The sequence below is a fragment of the Vicia villosa genome, linkage group LG7 (genome assembly GCF_029867415.1).
Source record: "Vicia villosa cultivar HV-30 ecotype Madison, WI linkage group LG7, Vvil1.0, whole genome shotgun sequence".
NCBI classification, from domain to species: domain Eukaryota; kingdom Viridiplantae; phylum Streptophyta; class Magnoliopsida; order Fabales; family Fabaceae; genus Vicia; species Vicia villosa.
In genome coordinates, this window is record NC_081186.1 from 2,641,384 (window position 1) to 2,666,777 (window position 25,394).

General features: G+C 33.8%; 2 protein-coding genes across 2 annotated transcripts; one reads left to right on the forward strand and one right to left on the reverse strand.

The window, feature by feature from the left end:
• Nucleotides 1-10,257: 10,257 nt before the first annotated feature.
• Nucleotides 10,258-12,813, forward strand: LOC131616950 (uncharacterized). Its single transcript, XM_058888368.1, has 2 exons — nt 10,258-11,890; nt 11,984-12,813. Exons 1-2 carry the CDS (start codon nt 10,258-10,260, stop codon nt 12,811-12,813), a joined length of 2,463 nt encoding a protein of 820 aa, XP_058744351.1.
• A 1,709-nt stretch (nt 12,814-14,522) lies between these two features.
• LOC131616953 (protein DYAD-like) lies at nt 14,523-23,402 on the reverse strand. The gene is made up of 9 exons (XM_058888370.1): nt 23,205-23,402; nt 18,369-18,413; nt 17,572-17,605; nt 17,168-17,268; nt 16,363-17,024; nt 15,875-16,258; nt 15,663-15,780; nt 15,440-15,523; nt 14,523-15,095 (listed from the first exon to the last, which is right to left on the reverse strand). Exons 1-9 carry the CDS (start codon nt 23,400-23,402, stop codon nt 14,523-14,525), a joined length of 2,199 nt encoding a protein of 732 aa, XP_058744353.1.
• Between the last annotated feature and the right edge of the window lie 1,992 nt (nt 23,403-25,394).

Genomic DNA, 25,394 nt, shown 5'->3' on the forward strand with positions numbered 1-25,394 from the left:
TATCTTCCAACTTCACAGACTTGGTAACCATTGGTCAGAGACTTGAAGAAGGAATCAAGAATGGGAAAGTTACTCATGTTGTTGAAACCTCTAGTGGGGCGAGGAAGCCTTATGTAAACTTTCAAAAGAAAAATGAGATGAATGTTGTGTCAGAAGACAGAAGATCTCGTCATAAACCTCATAATGGTGATCAACCTTATGTGGCTGCTGTTGCTCCTGTGCGAGTTCAAGCTCCTCGACCTGAGGTTGCTAACCAAAATCAGATTCGTAATAGGGTTGACTTTGACCCCATCCCTATGACTTATACTGAATTGTATCCTGCATTGGTTCATAAAGGATTGATTACAACAAGAGCTATGGCTCCTCCTCGGAATCCTCTTCCAGAAGGTTTTAGGTCTGATCTTCATTGTCCTTTCCATCAAGGGGCAGCGGGCCATGATTTAGAAAGATGTTTCCCTTTGAAGGAGAGAGTTCAAGAGTTGGTTAGATCAAAGATTCTATCTTTTAAGAATGTTGGTCCCAATGTTGTCACTAATCCTTTGCCGAATCAGAATGGCTGAAAACGAGTCAAAGACAATTATCTCCCTAAAGCCAGTGTATCAAGACAGGACAGCTCATCCTCGTCACTGATTAGTCACTAGGCCATGTTTCTCTACTGTTTGTATTTCCTCAGTTGTATTGTTTGCTTTTAAACTTTGTTTATTCCTGAATGTTAGTTTTAATGAAATGAGCATCGTATGTTTGAATTCATTTTCATCTACTATGTCTATGTTTATGCTTCTTTTACAAAAAAAAAAAAAACAATAATAATAATAAAAAAAAAAAATTTGCTTTCTCTATCAAACTTGTGTTTTATGCAAAGATTGGAGGGAGGATGATGACAACGAAATACCCAAGTTGTCGAACTGTATGCTTTCAAATAAAACTTTGCTGACGATGTACAGGCATTGTTTCAATTCCCAAACATTGGAGAAATAAGGATGATAATCCCTCGTTCACCCCTTTGAGCCTAGAAGTTGGTGTTTCTTTCTGTACGAAATAACCCATATTTTAACCCGGGGCAGGGTAGTTCCCAGTTAATTTGTTTGTGCATTCTATTTTAAGAGAATCATTCAATGCACCTTTTAACAAGTGTTTTAATCACAAGCTTTCCCCCGCTTACATCAAAGAAGTACTGGAGATGCCAATCAAAAGCTGATAATGGTTCATTATAATCATTAAGCAAAGTAGTCACTATCTTTCAGGAAAAAGTATCGAAAAATAAAATCGACGAAAAGCCTGCTAAGTCAAAATCAAAAAATGACTTAGGCAAAAACTAAGGCATCCCGCTGACTGTAAGTTCAAAATCAACAGTTCAGGCAAAAGTTAGGGATATCAAAAGAAAAAAAGGAGAGATAAGTCAATAAATTCTTGAACCACAAAATGTTGTGACTATCAAAAGGAAGAAGTGACTGGCATCTCCAAGTTTTCTTGGCTTGTGAACTATCATCATTACAACAGGTAAAATTCCAAAAGTCTCTTGGTACCTGAATGCATATTTTGAATTAACTGGGTTTAGGAATGAAGATCATCACGGAGATGGGGTGGGTTACAAAAATTTTGAGCCTTATACCTTTTATTTTTTTTTAAACCGTGAACCTGACCACGTTACAACCTTCAAAAGCCCTAATTGAAGCAAGGTTTATTTTGAAAGCATACTACAACAAGGTTGCGTAAGCTGACTCCCAAGAGATTTACCAATCATTTATGTTGATACCATATCTTTGCTTTATCTTTCACGTTGATTGTCTTAACCTTTATGTTTTAAACAGTGACTCCATTTTCTTTACAAAGTGATTTTGATTTCAAAAATATGTTTTGAGCATTGCATTAAAATTACCATTCTTGAATGAACACTTTATTTGAAAGTAAGTACTTATCTTTCGGGAAGTTCAAACAGTCGAGAAACTTGGTCAGTGATCCTATCAGGGGCACGTTACTTCAAGATCCTGTTGTTCATATGTTTAATCAAGATTTGTTGATCAGAATATCCTCTTCAAGATGTATACTATGGCAAGTCTTCCCAACATTCATTTCAAGAGTTGAATCCGTGATCAGTTCATCCCCAACATAGTTCAACTGAAGCCATGATCAGTTAACTTGCAACAATTACTCAATCAGGGGCAATCTTCTTCAGCAATACTCAAGCCTAGTTTATCAGTTATTCTCAAAGGATCATTTGTTTGATACAGTTATCAGTGTGACAAGAAGTTTGTTCATGCATCTTCTTTCCAAGCGGATTTTTTTTAGAGTTCCTGTGTTGAGGAATCAAAGCTCCAATCTTGCCTCACAAAAGAGTCAATCCCAGTCGTCATGAATAACTACATTGCATTGAGCATTCATCATGCATAGAAAACTTTAACATCATGCATAAAAACAAAATCATGCTCATTTACATTCTTCTAAGGTCCTGTTGTTGTCAACATCTTACCTTGAGATCAAAGTCCAACTTACTTGGCACCTACCCAAACAAATTTATCCTTTTGATTCGTTTTGTCTGTATCTATCTGATATTCTTCATGATATGTCTTGTTTGTTCTAACAATTTTTCAGAACTTTGTCACCTTTTATTCAAAGCTTCTATGGATGTCCCAATTCCCAATAAAGTGTTATTACCTCATTCAATGTCACTCTTGAATGTCTCTGAGTTCAATCATGTTTTATCTTGATTGTCGTTTGATGCTGCTGCATTCATGGTTTATCTTAAAACGCTTTTGATATTTTCTTCTTAAAGTTCAAATCATGTTTTACCATGATTGACCTTGGTGTTCTCTAATCATGTTTTACCTTGATTGTCACTTGGTATTCTCTAATCATGTTTTACCTTGATTGTCATTTGGTATTTTTCAATCATGTTTTACCTTGATTGTCATTTGATGTTATCCAATCATGTTTTACCTTGATTATCCCTTAATGACATCCAATCATGTTTTACCTTGATGGATCTGTGACGATTATCTAATCATGTTTTACCTTGATTGTCCGTTGATGATTATCCAATCATATTTTACCTTGATTATCCTTAATGACATCCAATCATGTTTTACCTTGATGGACCTGTGATCATGTTTTACCTTGATTGTCCGTTGATGATTACCCAATCATGTTTTACCTTGATTGTCATTCGATGTTGCCCAATCATGTTTTACCTTGATTGTCATTTGATGTTGTCCAATCATGTTTTACCTTGATATTCATTTTATGTAGCCACATTCATGTATGCCTCAGATATTCTCTTCTCAAAGTTCAATCATGTTTTATCTTGAAAGCTTCTGTCGACTGTTTCTTTCTTTTGTGAAGTCCGATTCTATTCCTGGATGACTTATACCTTTTCCTCAACGGAGTCTGTTTACTTCTCCCCTGTGGTGTCCTGTTTCCATCTCGTGGAAATCATATATTTAAGCATTACATTGCATCTCAAGTTCAAAAACTGTGTTTTTATATATATTTAAGTCTCTTCAATCACGTCGAAACGAAGATTTGCAATCATCGTGTCTCCGGATAGAAGAAACTTAAATAGGGGCATCTGTTGCACCCCAATTTTTGACCTCTGAGATCCCATCATTTTCTAAGTGTTATGATCATTATTGTTATACCCCAAAATTTGCCCGCATTTTTTTTCAAAGAGAAGTCAAAAGACTTCTGTCTAAAAATTTGGAGTTTTATACAATCTTGGATTTTTATTTCATAAATATCCTGATTTTATGAATACTCAATTTTTAGAATTTTTTATACAGTATTTTGGTTCGCTGTTAAATTTATTCTTACATAAACGCCAAATACTGTTTATCACTTCATACACTGTTTATTTGAGATTTATTTTCAGATAAATAATGCTGACACAGTTTGTGCAGAATTAAAATTTGCAGGCGCGGAGTCCGGATTTCAGATTATGCTGGTAACAATTAAATTATTATTGGTTTTATTTCCCACTAATTTTTATTTTTATACTATATTATTTTTTTTTCAAAATCTCTTTCTTTCTTTTCAAATATCTTCCTTTCTTTTCAAATCTCTTTCTTTCAAATTAAATTCTAGCTTTATTCTACACCCCTTTTCTTTTCAAAAACCTACCATACTTTTTTTCAAATCCTACTACTATTCAAACGGTACACTCCACTCCCAACGTCTCTATCTCTCTCTTTTCACTCTATAAATACTCCTCATTTTTTCCATAAATTCTCACATCAAATTTCACTCATCTTCCAAATTTCTCAAACTTCTATCTCATAATTATTTTCTCTTCTTCCTCGGCAAAAATGGCAAAGTGGATGGATACACTTTTTCTTATAGTCATCACTATTTTTACGGTGATCATGTCCTTCTTCTGTCTGCATAGTCCTGAAAAATGCGGACCTGCGATGGTTACACTTCCGATCATCTATTTTCTGTTGTTCATAGCATGGATTATTAATCGTCATTTTTAAAGTTTGTTGTATCTGTCGCTTTCAAATAGTGTACCGTCTATTTTATTTGTCGTACTGTTCATTATATTATGTAATATTTGTACTGTTAGTATTAAATGTTGTACTATCTGTCGTACGGTAGTTTAATTATCAAGATAATATTATGTGTGTTAAATATTTATTTTTCTGTGCATTAAATATTTATTTTCAAGGTTATTATCGGTATTTTCGTTCGCGTACAGTATATTTTATTTATTTATTATGTTTGTGTTTTTCTAACAGCTCAGGTAAATAAATTTTTCACCATTAACACAACAAAAACAAAAAAAGAAAAAAATTAACTTTAAACTGTTGAATTTTCACTTTAACTGTTACGTTAATACCCGGACAGCTAGTTACCAGTCAAACCCGCTATCAGCGCAATTCTCCGTGTTTGTACCATCAGTCAAATCAATTTTTCGCACTTCAAATTTCCAAGATTTTGTTCTAGAAGTCTTCTGATAATCACGTGGTCAACAGAGACTCAACACTGCACAAAAAATCAGGTACGCCTAACTGTCTCCTACACAAACAGTCCCTAACTAGGGTTTTTGTTTTTTTTCAGGAGAACGAGTTTTTGAGACCTCAAATGGATTTCATGGATCTCCATATGTCTCAAAATACCACCAGACAAATTTTCAAACTTCGATTCGCTCAGACGCACAGTCAACAGCTCAAACAGTCAACAGACGACCAGTTTGACCAAAAAGTCAACAGACAGTCAAAAATGCAATTTTTTGTCAACATCCATATTTTGTCAAAAGATTCATCATGTGATCAATGGTTGATCATAATTCATCAAGAAAAGTTCAGAAATCGACAAAACTCAAAATTGCAAAATTAGAGTTTTTAAGCTAAAAGTCAACTGAACTTTGACCGACCATAACTCTCTCATAATTTATCAGAAAAATTCCAACCAAAGCTCATTCTCAAGGAAATTCAATTCTCTACAACTTTGATGTTGGGACCAAGGTCAAGAAATGCTTCCGCCTAAGAGATATAAGCCAAAACATTACGGGTCATTTTGAAAGTCAACAAAAAGCAGTTTTTTGTCAAAGCCCATATCATCAAAATAACTTCTCCAAATGCAAAAATGCTTCCAAAGTGGCTTGTAGAGGACATCTTGGGCTTTCCAAAAAGTTAAAGAACACTTTCATAGGATCAAAATTGAGGGAGATATGCCTTGATGAAGTTGACCTTTTTTGGAAAAATGCATGAAACAAGTAATGACCAAAATTTGATTTTTTTTCAAAAAGGCCAATTCTTTTGTGATTCAATCTTGATTCTCATATGTTTAAAGGGCATCCACGACCCATCCATGATTCATGACATTTTTATTTCATTTTGATTAAATTTTATTCATTTAAAGTTTAATTAAAGTGAGATAATTCAAAGATATTATCAAAGATGCTTATGGTTGCCAATCAAGACCAATTCAAGATGCTTAAATATATTATTGCAAGGTTGAAGAGAACAATACTTGAGTGTTTTAACCATGGTTAAGAAACACACTCATTGAAAATATTCCATTATCATATTTTTTCCACAAAATCAATCATGACAATTTCCACTTGCAAGGCTTCCAAGATCAAACTCTTTGCCTATAAATAGAACTTCATTTTCTTCATTCAAGAAGAGGAAAAAAAGGGAGAAACAAGAGGAGAGCACAACAACAAACACCAAAGCCATAGCATAAGTTTTATATTTTCCAAAAGTTTCAATAAACTTGTAAAAATCAAGGCTCATTCAAATAACCACTTTCAATCAATTTCAATCACTCTTTTCCACTCTTGGAACATCATAGAGTAAGTACAATGTAATTTTTAATATGTAGTAGTGTTAGGAGTTCATGAATTAAAAACTCCATATTTATGCATATTTTCAATTTCTCAAAAAAAATGTTTTAATTTTAGTTTTAAGTTGATAAAATGTTTATTTAATTTTTAACATAAAAATATTTTATTTCTTTTCATAATTAATTTATATTGCTTAATTAATTAGTAATTATGTAAATATTGCTTTTTAATTATTTTTAACCAATCAAAAAACTCCAAAAATATTTTCCTTTTAGATTTAGGTTTATATTTTTTATAATCTAATTTTTGACATATAAAATAATATTTTTCTTGTTAAGTTTAATTATTTGTATAATTATTTGTTTAATTAGCTTGTTAATTAACTTAAAATCAAATTCCAAAAAAAAATCACAAAAAGAATGAATTAAGTTTAATTTGTTTTATATTTATTTTTGTATATTATTTGATATTGTTTCTTATCTTTTTCCTTTGTCCTGAATCAGAATAAAAGATCAAATATGGCAGAGATTGTATGCAGTTGTTTTAAGACTTTTGGAAATTTATCGTGTAGTCGCTATGATTCTATCAAGCTTCTGATAAATTTTCATTAATTTTAAATCCGAGATCATCATTCACTCACCATCGATCTTCACTAACATCGTGAATATACTTGACTAGCTTCAAGATGATTCACGTGCTAACATACTAACAATTGACTTTAAATTCCGCATTTTATTATATTGTTCTTTATATTTCTTGCTTTATGCTTTATTTTATTATTTATTATTTATATTTCTGTTATTTTTTCTTTGTCCACTTGGACATATTATTTATATTTTTGTTATTTTTTCTTTGTCTATTTGGACATATTATTTATGTTTCTGTCATTTTTTCTTTGTCCATTTGGACATATTATTTATGTTTCTGTCATTTTTTCTTTGTCCATTTGGACATATTATTTATGTTTCTGTCATTTTTTCTTTGTCCACTTGGACATATTATTTATATTTCTGTCATTTTTTCTTTGTCCATTTGGACATATTATTTATATTTCTGCTATTTTTTCTTTGTCCATTTGGACATATTATTTATGTTTCCGCTATTTTTTCTTTGTCCATTTGGACATATTATTTATGTTTCCGCTATTTTTTCTTTGTCCATTTGGACATATTATTTATGTTTCTGTTATTTTTTCTTTGTCCATTTGGACGTATTATTTATGTTTATGCTATTTTTTCTTTGTCCAATTGGACGTATTATTTATGTTTCTGTTATTTTCTCTTTGTCCATTTGGACATATTATTTATGTTTCTGCTATTTTCTATTTGTCTATTTTGCTAACGTACAGGAAAGATCTTATAAATTAAGAGTAAGTAACTCCTAATTGCTTGCTCAAACACTTCCATTTTCAAGCAACGTATTTTCAAAACTTCTCATCTATTTTCAAAACTTTCATCTGGTATTTGAAGGGCATTATTCCCGGTGAAACTCTTCAGAGACCTATGTGACCTATTGTCCATCTTCACTTCTTCTATTTTCAAATCAACAAAGCATTTAAAAAAGTGAGCTAAGCAATTAAGAGCCCATGGATAACCATGGATACAAAGGGTGCTTAAAACCTTCCCTTTGTATAACCAACCCCCCGAACCCAAAATCTGTCAAAAGGTCTTTCCTGTTCTTTTATGCCTTTCCTATTTGGATAAAATAAAAGTCGGTGGCGACTCTTGCAAAAAATAAAAAAAATTCAAAAAAAAAAAGAGCAAGGAGTCAGTTCGCCTCAAAAAACCGAGTTTACAGTTGTTACCAAATTTCATGCCTTTAACGCACCATCTAAACAAAATTAAAAAAATAAAACAATTATTCAAAAGTATTTAAGAAAATTAAATAATGAAATTAAATTATATTTTACCTCGACGCATGAGGAAATGACTGATCGAACGAAGTGTGAGGAGAAATAATAGACAGGCGTGTAAATGCCCAAGCTTGAAGAAGTAAAAGACATCCTGATATTTCTTTTACTTTGAATTCACACGCTTTGCACATCTCCCTATACAAGTAACACAAAACAGCAGAACCCCAACTATATGTGCCACACTGATTAAAATCAAAGAGGAATTGTGCCCATTTTGGATGGACGTGGCTGCCGCTTTTATCGGGAAATAAAAGTTGACCAATTAGAATCATTATATAAATTCGAGCATATCTCATTTTATGCTCTTCTGTTGAAGCTTCTGTTGGTCTATTTGCTTGTGATTTATAAATGTCTTTAAGCCATGTCAATCTTACAGCGGAACCATGTAAAAAATTTTGTGGCGGTATTTCCCCCACGATTGAAGGCCATACATCCTCATTAAATTCAGAAGGACCGTTTAATTGCGTACCTTCAATGGGAAGGCCTAGTAACATGCTAACATCCTCCAATGTGATGGTGCATTCACCAGTCGGAAGATGAAAAGTGTGAGTTTCTGGCCTCCATCTTTCTAACAACGCCAAAACTAAACGGTTGTCGATTTGGGTTGAGGGTATATTTGTTACGTGGTATAAACCTGACGAAATTATATACGGGAGGATTGCAGGATATGGGTCCAACTTTTGATGACTTCTACATCTAAACCCTTGTACATGTTCATCATCTACCTGTAATAAAAAATAGTAATGTTACATCTAAAACACTAAAATGGAAAATATTTACGAATAATATTTAAGCGTTTAAACATAAACTAAAATATTGAATTGATAAATATTTACTAATAATATTTAAGCGTTTAAACATAAACTAAAATATTGAATTGATAAATATTTACTAATAATATTTAAGCGTTTAAACATAAACTAAAATATTGAATTGATAAATATTTACTAATAATATTTAAGCGTTTAAACATAAACTAAAATATTGAATTGATAAATATTTACTAATAATATTTAAGCGCTTAAACATAAACTAAAACACTAATAATATTTAAGAACTTAAACTAATCAACTTACCATAGCAATATTTTCTCTTGTTCCTCTATGTTTTGAACCGAGCCAAAGCAAGTTTGACATTTTTTTAGTGAATAGAAATTTAGAGAAGTGAGTAGTTGGTTGAGTGTGTGAGAAGTGATAAGAGTTTGTGAGTATTTATAGGGAAATGTAGGTGGTTGAGATAGTAAATATAAGTGGATAAAAAATAAATGAAAGTGGGTGAAAAAATAAATGAAAGTGGTTGAGATAGTAAATAATATAGTTGAATCATAAATTTATATTATGTCGGTTTTTTACACAATGTTATCACTTCATCTGCTGATCTACTAAATCTAACATACAATTCAAATGGAATTTTGTTAAAACCACTAATAAAATCATAAAACATATTACGCACATCTTCATCGGTCTCTAATTGTGTTATTTCTTCAATTATAACGCCGTCGTCGTTGAAGTATCTGCGATTAAATGCTATATGAAGAATATGCCGATCAATTTCGGTGACCTGACGTAGTTGATTTTTTAAATGACGAAGTTTCTCTCTTTCCATTAGTCGTATAATTAATGGATCTGATAAACTGGTGTTATAATCAGAAATTTGAACAGAAGTATTATACGGAACAATAAACACTGAACAAAGTAGCAATGCCATTATTTGAGGTGAGGTGTGCTATTTGCGTACAGAATAGCCTGTTTAAATAGGCATGCATGCATCCCATCACGTCTGCAGGATGTCGCCAATCAGCATGGGGTAAACACCCCAATGTCGCCATTTTGTTTGGAGAAAAGGGTGATGTCGCCATTTGCTTTGGAGACAACACCCCCATGTCGCCATCTACTTTGGAGTAATCCCCCAATGTCGCCATTTGCTTTGGAGACATCCCCCCATGCGTGTTCCACGTGTATCCATGCATGCAGCGTGATAAATACTTGCTACACATATTTCTTTGCATGCAAACCATCTTTTATGCAACAAATTACCATATTTCTTACCTACAATATCTATTGCAATGGCACAAACTAAAATACCTTGTATCATTCATTTCAATGGAAATATTGTTACACTTGAGAATATTGGGGTAGTTTTTCAGAATACAACTACCATTCTTGTCAAAGTTCATCGCAAATGTGATTTAGCGCACATGACAAAAAAAGTTGAAGAAACCATGCAAAAAAATATATCAGATATATTTTACCGATATCCAATAATTAATGGAACACGTGACAATGTTACATACAATACTGCGAAGATCGAAGATGATGAGGATGTTACTTCAATGCTTAATTGTCACACTAAATTCAGTGGTGGACATCCATTGGAGATGTATGTTTGTTTTCATGAGGCAGAGGAAGTTTATCTCACGCAATCGTCCCAAACACATCAATATCCTCAAACCCAGTCTTCCCTACACGTGGAGCCATCCCAAACCCAACATGTCGAGCAATTGTTTCCGGAAGAAGAGGTTGATGATGATGGCGACTCTGATGATGCCAGGCAACTTGATTTGTTTGGTGGTTCTAGTGACGATTCAGGTGACGAAATTATTCCCGTCTCCCAACCTTCTCCAGTACTTGATTTATACAACCCACCATATCACATGAGAAATCATGTTTCCTTCGATTCTACTGTGCCTGTCTTTGATTCCATAGACGGTGGTCATGATTGTGGAGGTGGAGGTTTAGAGGAGGGCATGACATTTGAAAACAAAGAAAGTTGTATGTTTGCAATCCGTGAATATCACATTAAAAATAGTGTTGATTACAAGATTTCTAAGTCGGATACGCAACGTTTCTTGATTAGATGTAAGATCAAAGGGTGCGGCTTCACATGCAGAGCATCCTTACGAAAGGGGTGTGGTAAATGGGTTATTGGTAGAATTGGTGGACTACACACTTGCATGGCGTCTGCTATGTCACAAGATCACAAGAAGCTTGACTCAAATCTTATCGCTCAAAGCATCAGAGCTCTCGTCAGTGACGACGCTTCAATCAAGGTGAAAACTATTATTGCTCATGTTCGTACAGTTTTCAACTACACGATATCTTATAAAAAGGGATGGCTTGCAAAGAACAAAGCAATCGAGTCTATTTATGGAAACTGGGAGGCCTCATACAACGACCTGCCACAATGGTTATTAGTCATGCGAGAGCATCTTCCTGGAACCGTAATAGAGTTGGAAACATTGCCTGCATATTTAGATGATGGAACACAAATTAGTGGTGCAAGAATTTTCCATCGCCTTTTTTGGGCGTTTCAACCAAGTATCAGAGGCTTTGCCTATTGCAAACCAATTGTACAAGTCGATGGCACATGGCTGTATGGAAAATATAGAGGAACGTTGCTAATGGCTGTTGCGCAAGATGGGAACGGTAACATTTTCCCAATCGCCTACGCATTGGTTGAAGGTGAGACAGGAGGGGCTTGGAGTTTTTTTCTAAAAAATTTGCGGCTGCACGTGACCCCTCAATGTGATCTATGTTTGATATCTGACCGACACGAGTCTATCAAGAGTGCATACAACAACCCAGACAATGGCTGGCAAAATCCTCCTTCAGTGCATGTGTATTGCATCAGGCACATCGCACAAAATTTTATGAGAGCGATCAAGGACAGAGACCTCCGCAAGAAAGTTGTAAACATGGGTAATTTAATCTATATTTTTTTTTAGTGTTTTGTTCTTCAACCTTTAAACTCATTCTTTTTTTATACTTATATTTTTAATATTGCATATACAGGGTATGCTCTGACGGAGTCTACATACGCTTACTATCGGGAGGAAATCCGACAAACAGACATGGAAGCTTTCAACTGGATAGAGAATCTTCCAAGAGAAAAATGGTCTCGAGCTTATGACGGTGGAAGACGATGGGGTCACATGACAACCAACCTTGTGGAATCATTGAACTCGGTGATGAAGGAAACAAGGAATTTACCAATTACAGCACTGGTAAGGTCAACATACTTCAGGATGGGCACATTGTTTGGGAGGCGAGGTCATAATTGGACAAAAATGTTGTCATCAAAGAAGGATTTCACGGATAATTGCATGAAAGAGATGCAAAAAGAAGTAGAAAAATCTCACAGTTATAATGTCCTGAGTTTTGATCGTGAGAGAAACTATTTCGTCGTCCAAGAGACAGTTAATAATAACGAGTGCCGACCACTTACTTATTATAACGTCGACCTCCAAAAACAAACATGTGACTGTGGGAAATTTCAAACTTTTCATGTTCCCTGCTCGCATGCCATTGCAGCTTGTTCTCATGTCCGACTCAATTATCAGATGTTTATCCCTCCTGTATTTAGAGTTCGAAATATATTCAAGGTATACGAACAAAGCTTCATCGGTGTTCCCAAAGAAGATCAATGGACTCCTTATCAAGGTGATATTCTTTTACACAATGAAAGAATGCGACGAAACAAAAAAGGTCGCCCAAACAGCACTCGCATTAGGACTGAAATTGACACCGTTGAGAAAGTAAAAAGACGATGTGGAATCTGTCAAGGATTACATATGCGGAAAAAATGTCCACATCGGCCAAATGCAGCTGGCCCTTCTAACTAGTTAAACATTCTTGAATGCTTTAGGCTATGTTTGGATAGAGTAAAATAAACGGAGCGGAATGGAGTGGAGCGGAATGGAGCGGAACGGAGCGGGGCGGAATGGATTAAAGATGACATTCCATTGTTTGGGTATTTCATGACGGAATAGAGAGATTTTGTCATTCCGCCCAAATCGGAGGGTATAAAAAATGATGGAAAGTGATGGAATGGGATGGAATGCATTCCATCCGGTTCCGCTCCATTCCATCCGTTTATAATCAATCCAAATAATGGAACATAAGTTTATACCATTCCGTTCCATTCCATTCCACTCCCTTCCATCAATCCAAACATAGCCTTAGAGATGTTGTTGTATTAAGTTGTATTAATTATAATTAATAATATTTGTATTTAATTAATATGCCGTATTAAAGTTTATTTCGTATTCATATTTTTAGAGTTAATTATATTTAATAATATTTGTTTATAAATTAATATTTTGTATTCATCGTTGTATTAATATTATATTATTCAGTTTAAATATATTTGTTTTTAAACTACTATTTTTTTATTTATTATACATATTAAGTTGTATTAATTATAATTAATAATATTTGTATTTAATTAATATGCCGTATTAAAGTTTATTTCGTGTTAAATAATATATAGTATTAATTATGTTTAAAAAAAATAATTTAATTTTTTATTAATTAAAAAAATAATTTTACATCATTTAACTAATTTTTTATATTCACATAACATAAATATATTTTAAAAATATATTAAATATAAAAAAAATCATTAAAACAATAAAAACGAAAAAAAAAAATTAAAAAAATGGGTTGTCCCCAAGTAGAATGGCGACATCATGGTGTGTGTCAGGTGGGGACCACCATGTCTCCACCTTGATTGGCGACATCGACCTTTCAGCAGGTGGGTCCCACCCTTATCTCCATCCTGATTGGCGAAAACCCCCTCAGCTGTGGCATTCTAGGAAATAAATTTCAGAAGGTGGCATTTGGGTAGAATTTTTTCACAGCTGTGGCATGTGGGGAAAAAATTCCCTTCTATAACTATTGTGACAACGAATTTAATAAATTAAAATATATATCTAAACTATAGGATTGTTATTAAAACAAAATTAATAATGTAAGATAGTAGAGAACACATAAAAAGGTCATGGGGCAAGCAGTTCCAAACTTTATATACCAAAGATATAAAGTTAGTATGTCAAATAGAACAGATTATTTGGTGGGGGCTTTAGTCCCCAAATGCATGTACGCACATCCGCCCTGACTATCACCATTTTTTGTTGATGAGGAATTAACCAAGATTCCTGGTTTAACAGTGTCAAGTGATAAACATACAAAATAAGGACGCAATCCTTTTTCAAGCACTAGCAACTTGCAAATGTTTCTAATCCTAACATTTCACAGCTGCTGGAAACTCTACAACTTGTAACAGTCAATATCAATACTAGTTACATAAACTTCCAATATGCATAGTATATTAGCATTTGCCTTGTTTAGTTTTAAAGTGTGATTTGCAATTTCAATTGCATGTAAATGTAATATCAAACCTCAAATATGTAGAGCTAACAGACAAACAAAATACACCACGTTAATATTGCAAGTTGGCTTAATCTACCAACACGAGTCTCAAAATTGCGTGGTTTCTTTCAAATATATATATAAGTATATGTATGTAGAAGGACTTTGCCAGCAATAGCATCTACTCTTGGGCCAGAGGAGTCTCATTGAGATTAATAGAAGAATCCTTCTTGGTGATTGTGGATTTTGAGGTCTCTAATGGAGGAGAAAGATGAGGGGAAAAGGGTCCAGTGACATGTGACAAAGTAGTTGTGCTCACAGGGCGCCTCTCTGCTAGTGGCTTAACAGGAGAAGAAGGGGAAAGTGGCAATTTCCCAGTCTTGGTATTGGAGACAAGCTTGGGAGCTGATGTGGCAGAAGAGGAAACTGAGGTTGGGGTTGGGACAACAGTGAGTTCATCAAGGTTAGCCACAACATGAGGAGACACACTCATATTTGGCCACATAAAGGTCCCTCTTGGTTTGCAGATTTTAAAACCACTTTTCAGTCTTTCTATCTTTGCTGCCTTGTGCTCTGCTGCGCTGCCTCGTACCATTTGTGTGTCCGCTGATTTTGTTCCTTTGTCATTAGTACCTTCTTCAACCTCCCTTGTCACCTCTCCAATGTTTTCTGTCAATGATGATGTTGGTCCTAGCAATAACGCTGGTGGTGTTAATGATTCTGACATTGTGGGCTTCAGCATTCCAAGTTGGCCCTGCATTAAGTGTCTTTTTCATGAGTGGCAAGCAAATTCCATTTCATTTGATTTGAAAGGGAATAATTACAATATTGATTTTCTTTAGTCCTCAACAATTTATTCGCAAAGATGTGAATATAAAATGTAAAATAGCATCACACAATATCATAATGGGGGGATTTTAATACTTCTGTTAATACTGGAGTACTATAAAGTAAACTCTGGAGATATGCATAGATTTTTAGGGGAAAATACAAAGCAATTATTTGCATCATTATTATTTTATTTTGATGAAGGTATCATCATTATTTTGACAATGAAAACATTCAATCAATGAGAACTCAATTAAATATTTATGGTACCTCCATGTCATTCAAAGTTAGAGTAATTTCTTTTAGCTGTTCTTCAACTCTAGCCTTTTTATGAACCAGCTCAGCATAAATCTCCTGCTATATGAAAGATAGAAAAAGCATTAAAAGTGGATGGTGTATATACTCTAAATATGTAATGTGACTCTTCCAATCCCAAATAAACTATTCATGTAAGTCCTTAGCAATAAGCTGGGCCTACTGTGCTTCCCCTCACCTGCTTAGAGACCTGGGAATCATAGTCCCTATAGTTCACACTTGACAAACAAGGACTAGAAGTAACCACAATAGCCAAGGCTTCCTCTTCTTTTTTTGATTTGAGATCCAGCATATCTCTGTTTGCCGGTCAAGAAAATCGACCAATGAATAATAACCAATAATATCAGTGATTGAAATGAATCATTAAAAGATGGATGAAATTAGCCATACCGTTTCAACTTGATTATTTCCTCCCTTATCTCCCTGAGTTCATTTCTAGTAACATGTTCTGGTGAAATGCTGTCTCCAGGCTTCCATCCAGGTGGAGGAGTCCAGTAAGGATCTTGTACACCCATTTCTTTTCTGATATCAACGAGATCCGCACTCTCTAACCAGTATTCCATTGAACCTTCAGCATTGTGACGTCGTCGGAATCTTTCAACTCCTCCTGGTACCACTTTCCCAGCCATGTGCTTCAGCAAATGATCAAGTAAACCTGTGTCACCAATATACTTTCGTGCTTCTGATCTCAAGTCTTGCCTCATTATTGGATTTCCATACACAGCTTCCCTTTCCTTCATAACCTTCAACATATTCTCCTCTGCCATCTTATACCTTCAAATGTACAAGGTGACATATTTAACAGCAATGAAAGCAAGTGAAAAACTGAAGAGTATACTGAAAAAAGGTTATCTATTTGAATACAAAAACCCATTTACCTCTCAGCAGACCATCTGTCAATTGATACTTTCCGCCCTTTTTTGCTATAAACAACGAGTTGCTGCTGCTTAGTGTCGCTTACTGCTTTCTTAGACTTTTTAGCCCCACTGCTACTAGTCATATCTTGTTGATTTTTGAAGCTCTGACGAGTCATCCTCAGTACCCCAAAAGGAGCTAGCTTTACATCCTCCATTTCTTCTTCAACGTTCTTTCTCTTCTTATAAGTCCTTTCCCTTTTTTCCTTATGAAGTTGGTGTAAAGATTCAACCTTTTGTTCCTCATGGCGGCCGAGAAAGCAAACTTGCCTGCGTTGGCCCCACTGCACCATACCCGTGAACTTGAGCTGAGACCAACATGGACCCTGCTTGGAAACCAAACTAGAAGCAGCATCATTGATAACTGGACTGTTATGGTTTAGAAAGCTTTCTTCAGAGGGAGAGGCCCAGAAGCTCCATGAGTTTCTTTTCTGAGCAAATTCCTCAGCTGAGATGCTTCTGCAAAGTGTTTTGATGGCGAATTCCATTCCCATCACGTACTTGTCGTCAAGTGTGGGGATTTTCTTCCCGCCTGGCTTTCCAAAGCTTTGGTCGTTGAAATGAGTGCTAAGAGAGTGGAGGCTTGGATACCTCAGAGATACTTGTTGCTCCCCTTTGTCACAGACCTGTAGAATTCAAAATCCAGTAATGAATGAAACCCACCAAAGATACAATTTTTAGATTTATGTATAATGTTTAAAAAATTGAGCTTTGCATATCATATTCAAAAGAAAAAAAGAAGCTGTTTTTCAAAATGTATATGTATTACCATTACAATGCTCACACATTTTATTTGAGCAGGGCAATTCAGTGGAAGTTTGGAATGATCAATTTTATAAAATCGACCCACTTTAAACTCCTCAGAAGCCCCTGCAGTTTTTGTTGACAGTTTTGGTCAGAAACGAGGAAAGAATGGAGAGTAAGAAAAGAGTAAATGGATATATATACAAAAAACAAACAAGTGTAGTAAATTGTAATTTTGTTATATACAATTATTACCATATAATGAAGGTCAGCATTAGTGAATTAGCTTAAAATGTCAAGGGATGGAAATTAGACGGTGCAAAAAGGTTATAAAATGGCCATTTATAGGGACACCACCTTTGATATAAGGTGAATCAGACGTAGGTGAGGAGAGCAGGACATGTTTGGCCAAAGAAGGATTACTTTCGCTTTTGCCCTTGTCGACGTGGACGTGGTCCACTACCTGTTTCAGAGTAAATAAAAGGGACACAATCTAGTTAAATCCCAACAAAATAATATTGTTTCTGAAAGATGAAACAAATATAAACAATACCCTTCATATATTTTTTCTATAAACGAAATTTATTAGTACAGTAATATTAATTATTATAGTAAAAAGGATACTTTTATTTTTGAATAAAAACCAATTATACAAGAAAATAAAAATCAAAACTCAATTTTAATTATGAAAAAGGAGATATTTTGTTTGGATGGTTGCTTAGTGGAAACGCTAAAAATGTCACATTTTACTAAAAGTACATTTTATGTGGGTATTTTTCTAAAATTACACTATCAATAAGCATGTGTTCAACTGAGAGTCAGATTGAAAAAGTTTCTTTTTGTTTGAGTTACAAAAGTGAGGGCTAAAAAAAGGTTATTATTAATTAATACCTTAGTTTTCCTATATAAATTTTATTGTAGTATTTCCTTTTACCCAACCTAATTTTATTTAATCTACCACATTGGTTATTAAAACCTTGGAAAAGAATGTCAAACAATGAATGTTGAGTATTGAAGCTTTATGATGAGAAAATATTTGCATCGTGTGTGACCAAGTATACATGCAAAATGAAATAGCACTGGAGAATGCGTGCGTGCATGAGGCCTTTGTAAAGATCTGAAAAGGGTCCCAGCGCGTGGGAAAGTTATTCCCTTTTTCAAACAAAATAACAGAATGAGGCGCGTGCAGTGTTTGTGTGCAAGAAATTGATGAGAGAGAAACCTACCAAATCTTGAGCAGCAGGAAAATCACCACCACTCTCCTCCATAATCTGCACCACAACAACACTGACCAACGATCGTAAAAAAGAGTTGATCACAGATCAAAAAACAAAAAAAAAATCAACAACAATAAAGTAAGTACCATTCATTAATGGTTTTGAGACACATTCAATGAACTAGGATCGTTATCTGAATATAGTAGTAGTAATAAAGTAAAAAAAGTAAAAGCGAATTTGAAATTAATGCGAAACTGAGAATCGCTTTCAGGTAGTGTCGATTTGTCTTCAACTGTTGTCAGTGATGAGCATTAAATGAATCCGAAAATGGCAAAAACATTTGTACTGAATCATATGCATAGACAAATAGTTGAATGCAACAATGGTGCTATGAAGATGGATCGATGAAAAATGAAAGAAAAGTTGTTCATACCGTTCAGAGCGTTGTTTGTGTGGAAACGAGAAAATGATACCAAAATCTGTTATACGTGCAAACCAAATGTGGCGAGAAGGTTAAATGCACGGAGAGTGGTAATGATTACTATTTTCTCTTTCGCGCTTCTGTGCATTATTTCCAAATTACCGATACGCCCCTGTTTGTTATTTCTATTGTGTTGACAATTTAAACCACAAGCGTTTTACTCCTGAGACTGTTAAGTGTCAAAAACAAGAAAAACAATAACTATCACTTTTTGGTACTTCAATGTTGCATTTTCAAACATAGTAAAATTTGTGGAGCTTCATGCCTGCGAAATTTAATTATAGTAATACAACTATAATTTTTATTTTTGATATTGTACAACTATGTTATGAGGAAATGCGCTCGAGAAATACTTGCATGGATACGAACCTAAATCCATAATTTTAGGCACAACCAATGAGAAAGAGAGAAAATATAAATTTATTTAAATTTTAATTTCGTTTTTAATTGGCATCATGGGGGTGGTTGAGATAAAAGAGGAGAGAGACAATTTTATTTTTTAATTTTTAATTAAAAAAAATCGTAATTGATTATGTGTAAGTTATGGTTGCCTATGTAAGTATTTTCCAATGCGCTCTATGTTACACAATAACAAAATGCAGATAGCATCAAGTTTTCAATTTTAAAAATGTTGTACGAATGAAAACTCTATGTTCTCGGAAAAAATTGAAATTTCTTAATTGCTCATTTTTTTGATTTGACGATTTATTTGAAGTTATTATATATGAGTATAATCTTTTTGAAACCATATTAACATTTTGGATAGATTAAGAACAAACTATAAATAAAATAATTATGTAAAAAGATTTTGGTCTACACACTTTCAATTTTGCACCACTTAGGCGCCAATAAATTTCTAACTACTTAATTGTTAATAAAAACTAGTTGGCTACCCGTTTGATGCACGGAAATTTTGTTATATAAAATTATTGTAATGAAAAAAATTATAAAATTAATTTATAAGTTTAATAGATAAATTAAAATTATATTTGTCATTATTTTAATTTAAAAATAAATAAAATTCAAAAAATTCAAAAAATTCAAAAAATTAAAAAAAATTAAAAAAATAAGTCATATACATGTGTTGCGAGAGTTAATGTTATAGATTTATTAATATTAGTACAAATTTGTTGAAATTAATAAATAATTATAATAAATTAATAACACTTATTTAAAAATATTGAAATTTAAAGTGGTGTTTGTAACTTCATCCATGACATAGTTATACTTGCAAAAACAAAAATAAAATGAAAGTAAAACATAACTATAAAATAGAATTTAACACTAAAATAAAAAACTTTATCCATAATATGTTGATATGTACAAAAGTAGAATACATTACATTTTGTAATTGGAAATTTAAGTTGATATGTACATTTTACTCAAATCAATGTCTTTCAATTAGTTAAAAGTCTAATTGCTAATCATTATTCTACATTGATTTTAACAATCACATGAACAACTAATAAATTAAAATGAATTTGATATTTTCCTCAAAATTTATTTTAAGAAATATATAAAAACTCATACTTTAAAATTTATCATTTGTATTCAATTAAGTATTGTTATTTTATAAAAAAAAATCACTACTTGAGAGTTACTGTCATGAGAGTGGGATTTTATAAAATTTATAATATTTTGGTTAATTAACTATTAATGTTTTATGAAAAAAAACCACTGCATAAGAGATTTTGGAGTTATGGGATTGTCATTTTCTTAACTTAATCATTTTTATTTAATATTATATAATCAAATTAACTATTTTTTAAATGTAAGTCTAATTTATTTAGTAAGTTAATAAATTAGTTATTATTGTGTTCAATTTTAATGAAAATAGATTTGAATGAGTATTTTATTTTATTAATTTATTAATTTTTTAAAAGGTGGGAAACCGTTTTTTAGGGTGGAATTTCTTTTCCAATTTTTATGGAAATATTTTTTTATTAAAAGATTTGTACTTAAGTTAAATTAAATGATATATTCAACACATCTTATACATAATATATTAATAAAAAAATTATATTAAAATATAAACTATATTCATGAAACCTTAAATATATAAATATATTTGATTTTTCATTATTAGAACAAGTGGGGGATTGTTGTAATTAATTACAAGTTATGTTCTAAAATGATAAAATGGTGAAAGTGAGTAAATGCTAATAAATGCATGTAATAAAGTCTCACATTGGAAGATTCACTCATTTTCAAAGTCTTTATAAAGAGTTAATACCATTAACTCAACAAAAGGACAAAAGAGGATAAAGTGCCACATTGACAAATGTGGTGGTCCCAAGCATTATGCCACTTGTCCCAATCCTACAACTACTCATCGGTGTCGCCACTGGCGACACCGGCTCCGGCTCCGACTCCAACTCCGGGTCCGGGGGCGTAGAGGCGCTAGTGGCGGCTTGTAGACGGCACTTGAGCACTTAGGCACGTTGCATCGGAGCGGTCGGGCTATTCGCGGCGTTAATGAGGCGGCTCCGGCCGGTTGTTACATTTTGCTCAGTGTCCGTAATTTGAATTTTGAATTGGAAAGTTGACAACTGTTCACGAAATCATGCAGAAGTGAAACCATGCAAGTGTAAGTGCAACAGTCATATCTTTTGAAAATATATTATTTCATTAAGGGTCGCAACCTTTGAAACTAATATTTTCATGGCCTGTAAAAGGATGATTACGCATTCAGAAATCACATCACAAAATCCGAAAAATCCTCTAAAAAATTCCAGATCGTTCTTCGCTGCATTCGAGTTTTCGCCGGTCTTGCGCAAACTCGATAAGGCTGAATTATCCTGGGTATTCCTGCATCGAAACTCTAAGACATTCGGGAGTGCTTGAAATACTTTAAGGAAAGTGATTCCATTCACGATTCCAGCCTCGATCCTTTTGATTGAAACATATATTTTCTAATAGCCATTTACTTATTTTTTTCAGATTTCTCTGATTAATTATGATATTATATTTTATTTTCCCTATTTTGGTACACCTAGCAAATGAAAATACTTTGGTTATTAGAATTACAAATGAGGGGCTTATCAAATTAATTATCAATTGTGGGGATTGTTTTTTTATTTAGCTCTCATGTCAATGCCATGTTTAACTTGTTTTGTTTATTTCTAATTGTGTATTTAGATTGTAGTGACTAAATATTGTATTACTGTTAATGGTGGGTACCAAAGAAATTGCTTGATATATAACCAAAATTTCTAAATTCATGTTTAAGAATCTTTCCAAATTAAATGTGTCAATTCAAAATTTAAATTACGGACACTGAGCAAAATGTAACAACCGGCCGGAGCCGCCTCATTAACGCCGCGAATAGCCCGACCGCTCCGATGCAACGTGCCTAAGTGCTCAAGTGCCGTCTACAAGCCGCCACTAGCGCCTCTACGCCCCCGGACCCGGAGTTGGAGTCGGAGCCGGAGCCGGTGTCGCCAGTGGCGACAACGATGAGTAGTTGTAGGATTGGGACAAGTGGCATAATGCTTGGGACCACCACATTTGTCAATGTGGCACTTTATCCTCTTTTGTCCTTTTGTTGAGTTAATGGTATTAACTCTTTATAAAGACTTTGAAAATGAGTGAATCTTCCAATGTGAGACTTTATTACATGCATTTATTAGCATTTACTCACTTTCACCATTTTGTCATTTTAGAACATAACTTGTAATTAATTACAACAATCCCCCACTTGTTCTAATAATGAAAAATCCAATTCCAGAATAGAGAAGATAAAAGTGTTAATACAGTTAGGTATCTTTTGATTTGAACTTAACCTTAGTAAAGACAACGCAAATTCTAATCGGAACGTTAGGTAGCTATGCTTTGAACCATTATCCCATGTGATCAGACCGACATTGTTATACACACACTTTTAAAATTTCTTCGCCTACATATCTCGCCTAGCACTATTTATGGCCATGTGCTTTTCCTGTTTTCATGAACTTTTCATGAGAGAAACTCCAACTCTCACTTTGAGACGGCACCATCTCGAAATTCATATAGGTGAAGTTTCATTAGTATCTCTTTAGATACATATCCTCGATATAGAACTTCATTAAGAGTTTCTTTAAAACTCAACCCTCAATTATGTAATAGTCAACATTATCATGAAATGTTGCACCAACTTCCAAATCAACGACTTGTTGTTACCCATGGAATCTTAGGTTAAGATGTATTAACTTCAGATTGGGTTGCTATCATTGTCGGAACCCTCATTCAAGGACTTTTAATCCCATACCTTTCGAGGTAGACTTTACTAAATCTCTGGCTAGTGGTTTAGTAAAAGGATCAGCCAAATTGTAGCTTGTTTATATATATGTCAGTGAAATGATCCCATCCTTTATCATTTTTCTCACGAGAGAGTGTTTAAGACCTATGTGTCTAGACTTTCCATTGTATACTTCACTGAATGCTCTAGCCAGGGTTGCTTGACTATCACAATGTATCAATACTTTTGAAACATTGTCTTTAGCTAATGGAACCTCTAATAAGAGATCCCTCAACCATTCTACTTCTTGTCCAGCAGATGCAAGAGCCACAAACTCTGATTCCATGGTTGAGAGAGTAATGCATGTTTGTTTCTTGCTCTTCCAAGAAATCGCACCTCCAGCTAATGTGAATATCCACCCAGTTGTAGATTTATAATCTCCAACACTTGATATCCAACTTGCGTCGGTATATCCTTCTAGTATGGCAGGAAACTTACCATAATAAAGGCCAAGATTTTTAGTCTTTAACAAATATCCAAAAATCCTTGTTATTGCCTTCCAATGTTCATCATTTGGATTGCTAGTAAATCTACTCATCTTACTAACTGCAAATGCTATGTTTGGTCTAGTAAATTGCATTAAGTACATTAGACATCCAATTGCACTTGCATATTCCAATTGTGCCATGGATCTACCATTGTTCTTTTGAAGTTTGACACTAGGATCGAACGAAGTGTTTACTTCCTTAAAGTTAAGGTGTTTGAACTTTTCCAACATTTTTTCAATATAATGTGTTTGGTGGAGTTAGTAATGTGGGGGTGTTAATGTGAAGGAGCCCATTACTAAATTATGTTATGTTTTCATAAAACAAGAAAATAAGAGGAATTTGAGAAATAGAGGAGAAAAACCTAATGGGGAGAGATGGAGAAGTCATGGACAAAAGCATTTTCGTATTCATGGTGCAGCCATCACGAAACGGGCCATAACTTTCTGCTCGTAACTTCAAATCAGGTAATTCTTGAAGATTCGGATTCAACACGAAATTTCCTTCGATTTGATATATTAATTCGTGTAATGGAAGTTCTTGATGAGGGAGATAAGCGAGTTTGAAGGCTGAAGATTCTTGCTGAAAGTGAAGAAAAGAGGCTTACGGGTTTGATGGAGAAGAAGGGGAAACGTCCAGATTCTTGGCTAAGGTAAGGGGGGACTTATCTAGTTAACATCTATTATCAGGTTAGGGGTTGATAGCATAGAATATATGTAGAATTCGTATCAATTGATTCATATGATAGAGTTAGGGATTTGAGTCAATTTGGATGATGATTGATCATTTGGCTAGAATCCATGATGTTTGTGTTGTTGTGGTTCAAATTGATAAAGTATGTGTAAATGCTTGTTTGTGATATTTGATTGTGTTTGAATGTGTTGTTGAGGCATGAAATGACATGGAATAATTGTGAATTGATTATGTTTTTCGTGTATGGTCGAAATGATTCGATTTGGGTTGTGTTGGATGGAAATAAGCTCCTGTCAAAAGTGCTTTTTTTTGCTGTTACAGGTGATGTAACCGGTTACGGTCGGGCTTGTAACCGGTTACAGTTGTGAAAAATGGGGTTTTTGGGATGGTTACGAGTTCATAACCGGTTACGGTGTTGTTCGTAACCAGTTAGAGCTGAAAGTGTTTTTGAAAATTTGCTCTTCGTAACCCGTTACGCTTTTTCTGTAACCCGTTACGGCTGAAATTGTTTTTGAAAATTTGTTCTTCGTAACCCGTTATGCTTTTTCTGTAACCCGTTACGGCTGAAGGTTTTCGAAAAATGAATCATTTTGGAAAACTCATAACTTTTGAATCGTTGGTCCGTTTTGTGTGTCGTTTCGAGCTAAATGAACCTTGTGAAAAAATCTATGTGATGATTAATGATGTGATTGTGATTGAATGATGCATATAAATATATATATATATATATATATATATATACATACTGTGATGATGATGATGATGATTATGATGAAATGAGTATTTTGATGATGTTACTCATAGACTTGACGATGGTATAAGTATGTTCAGGTATGTTTGCATTCATTCATATTCATTGATGATGTTGTATCCATGATGATGTGTTGGATCAGTAAAGGGCATGATTCCCATTGTGTGGAATCTGTGCTGGCAGGGCCGTATCTTGATGATGTTGGATCGGTCATGGGTTATTCCCATTTGATGATGTTGGTACCACATGCATAGTGTCAGTTCATACATATGCATATTTTTATAACATGATTGGATGTATTCCAGTGTTATAATTATTGATGATGTGTTGGTTGATTGCTTATGATGAT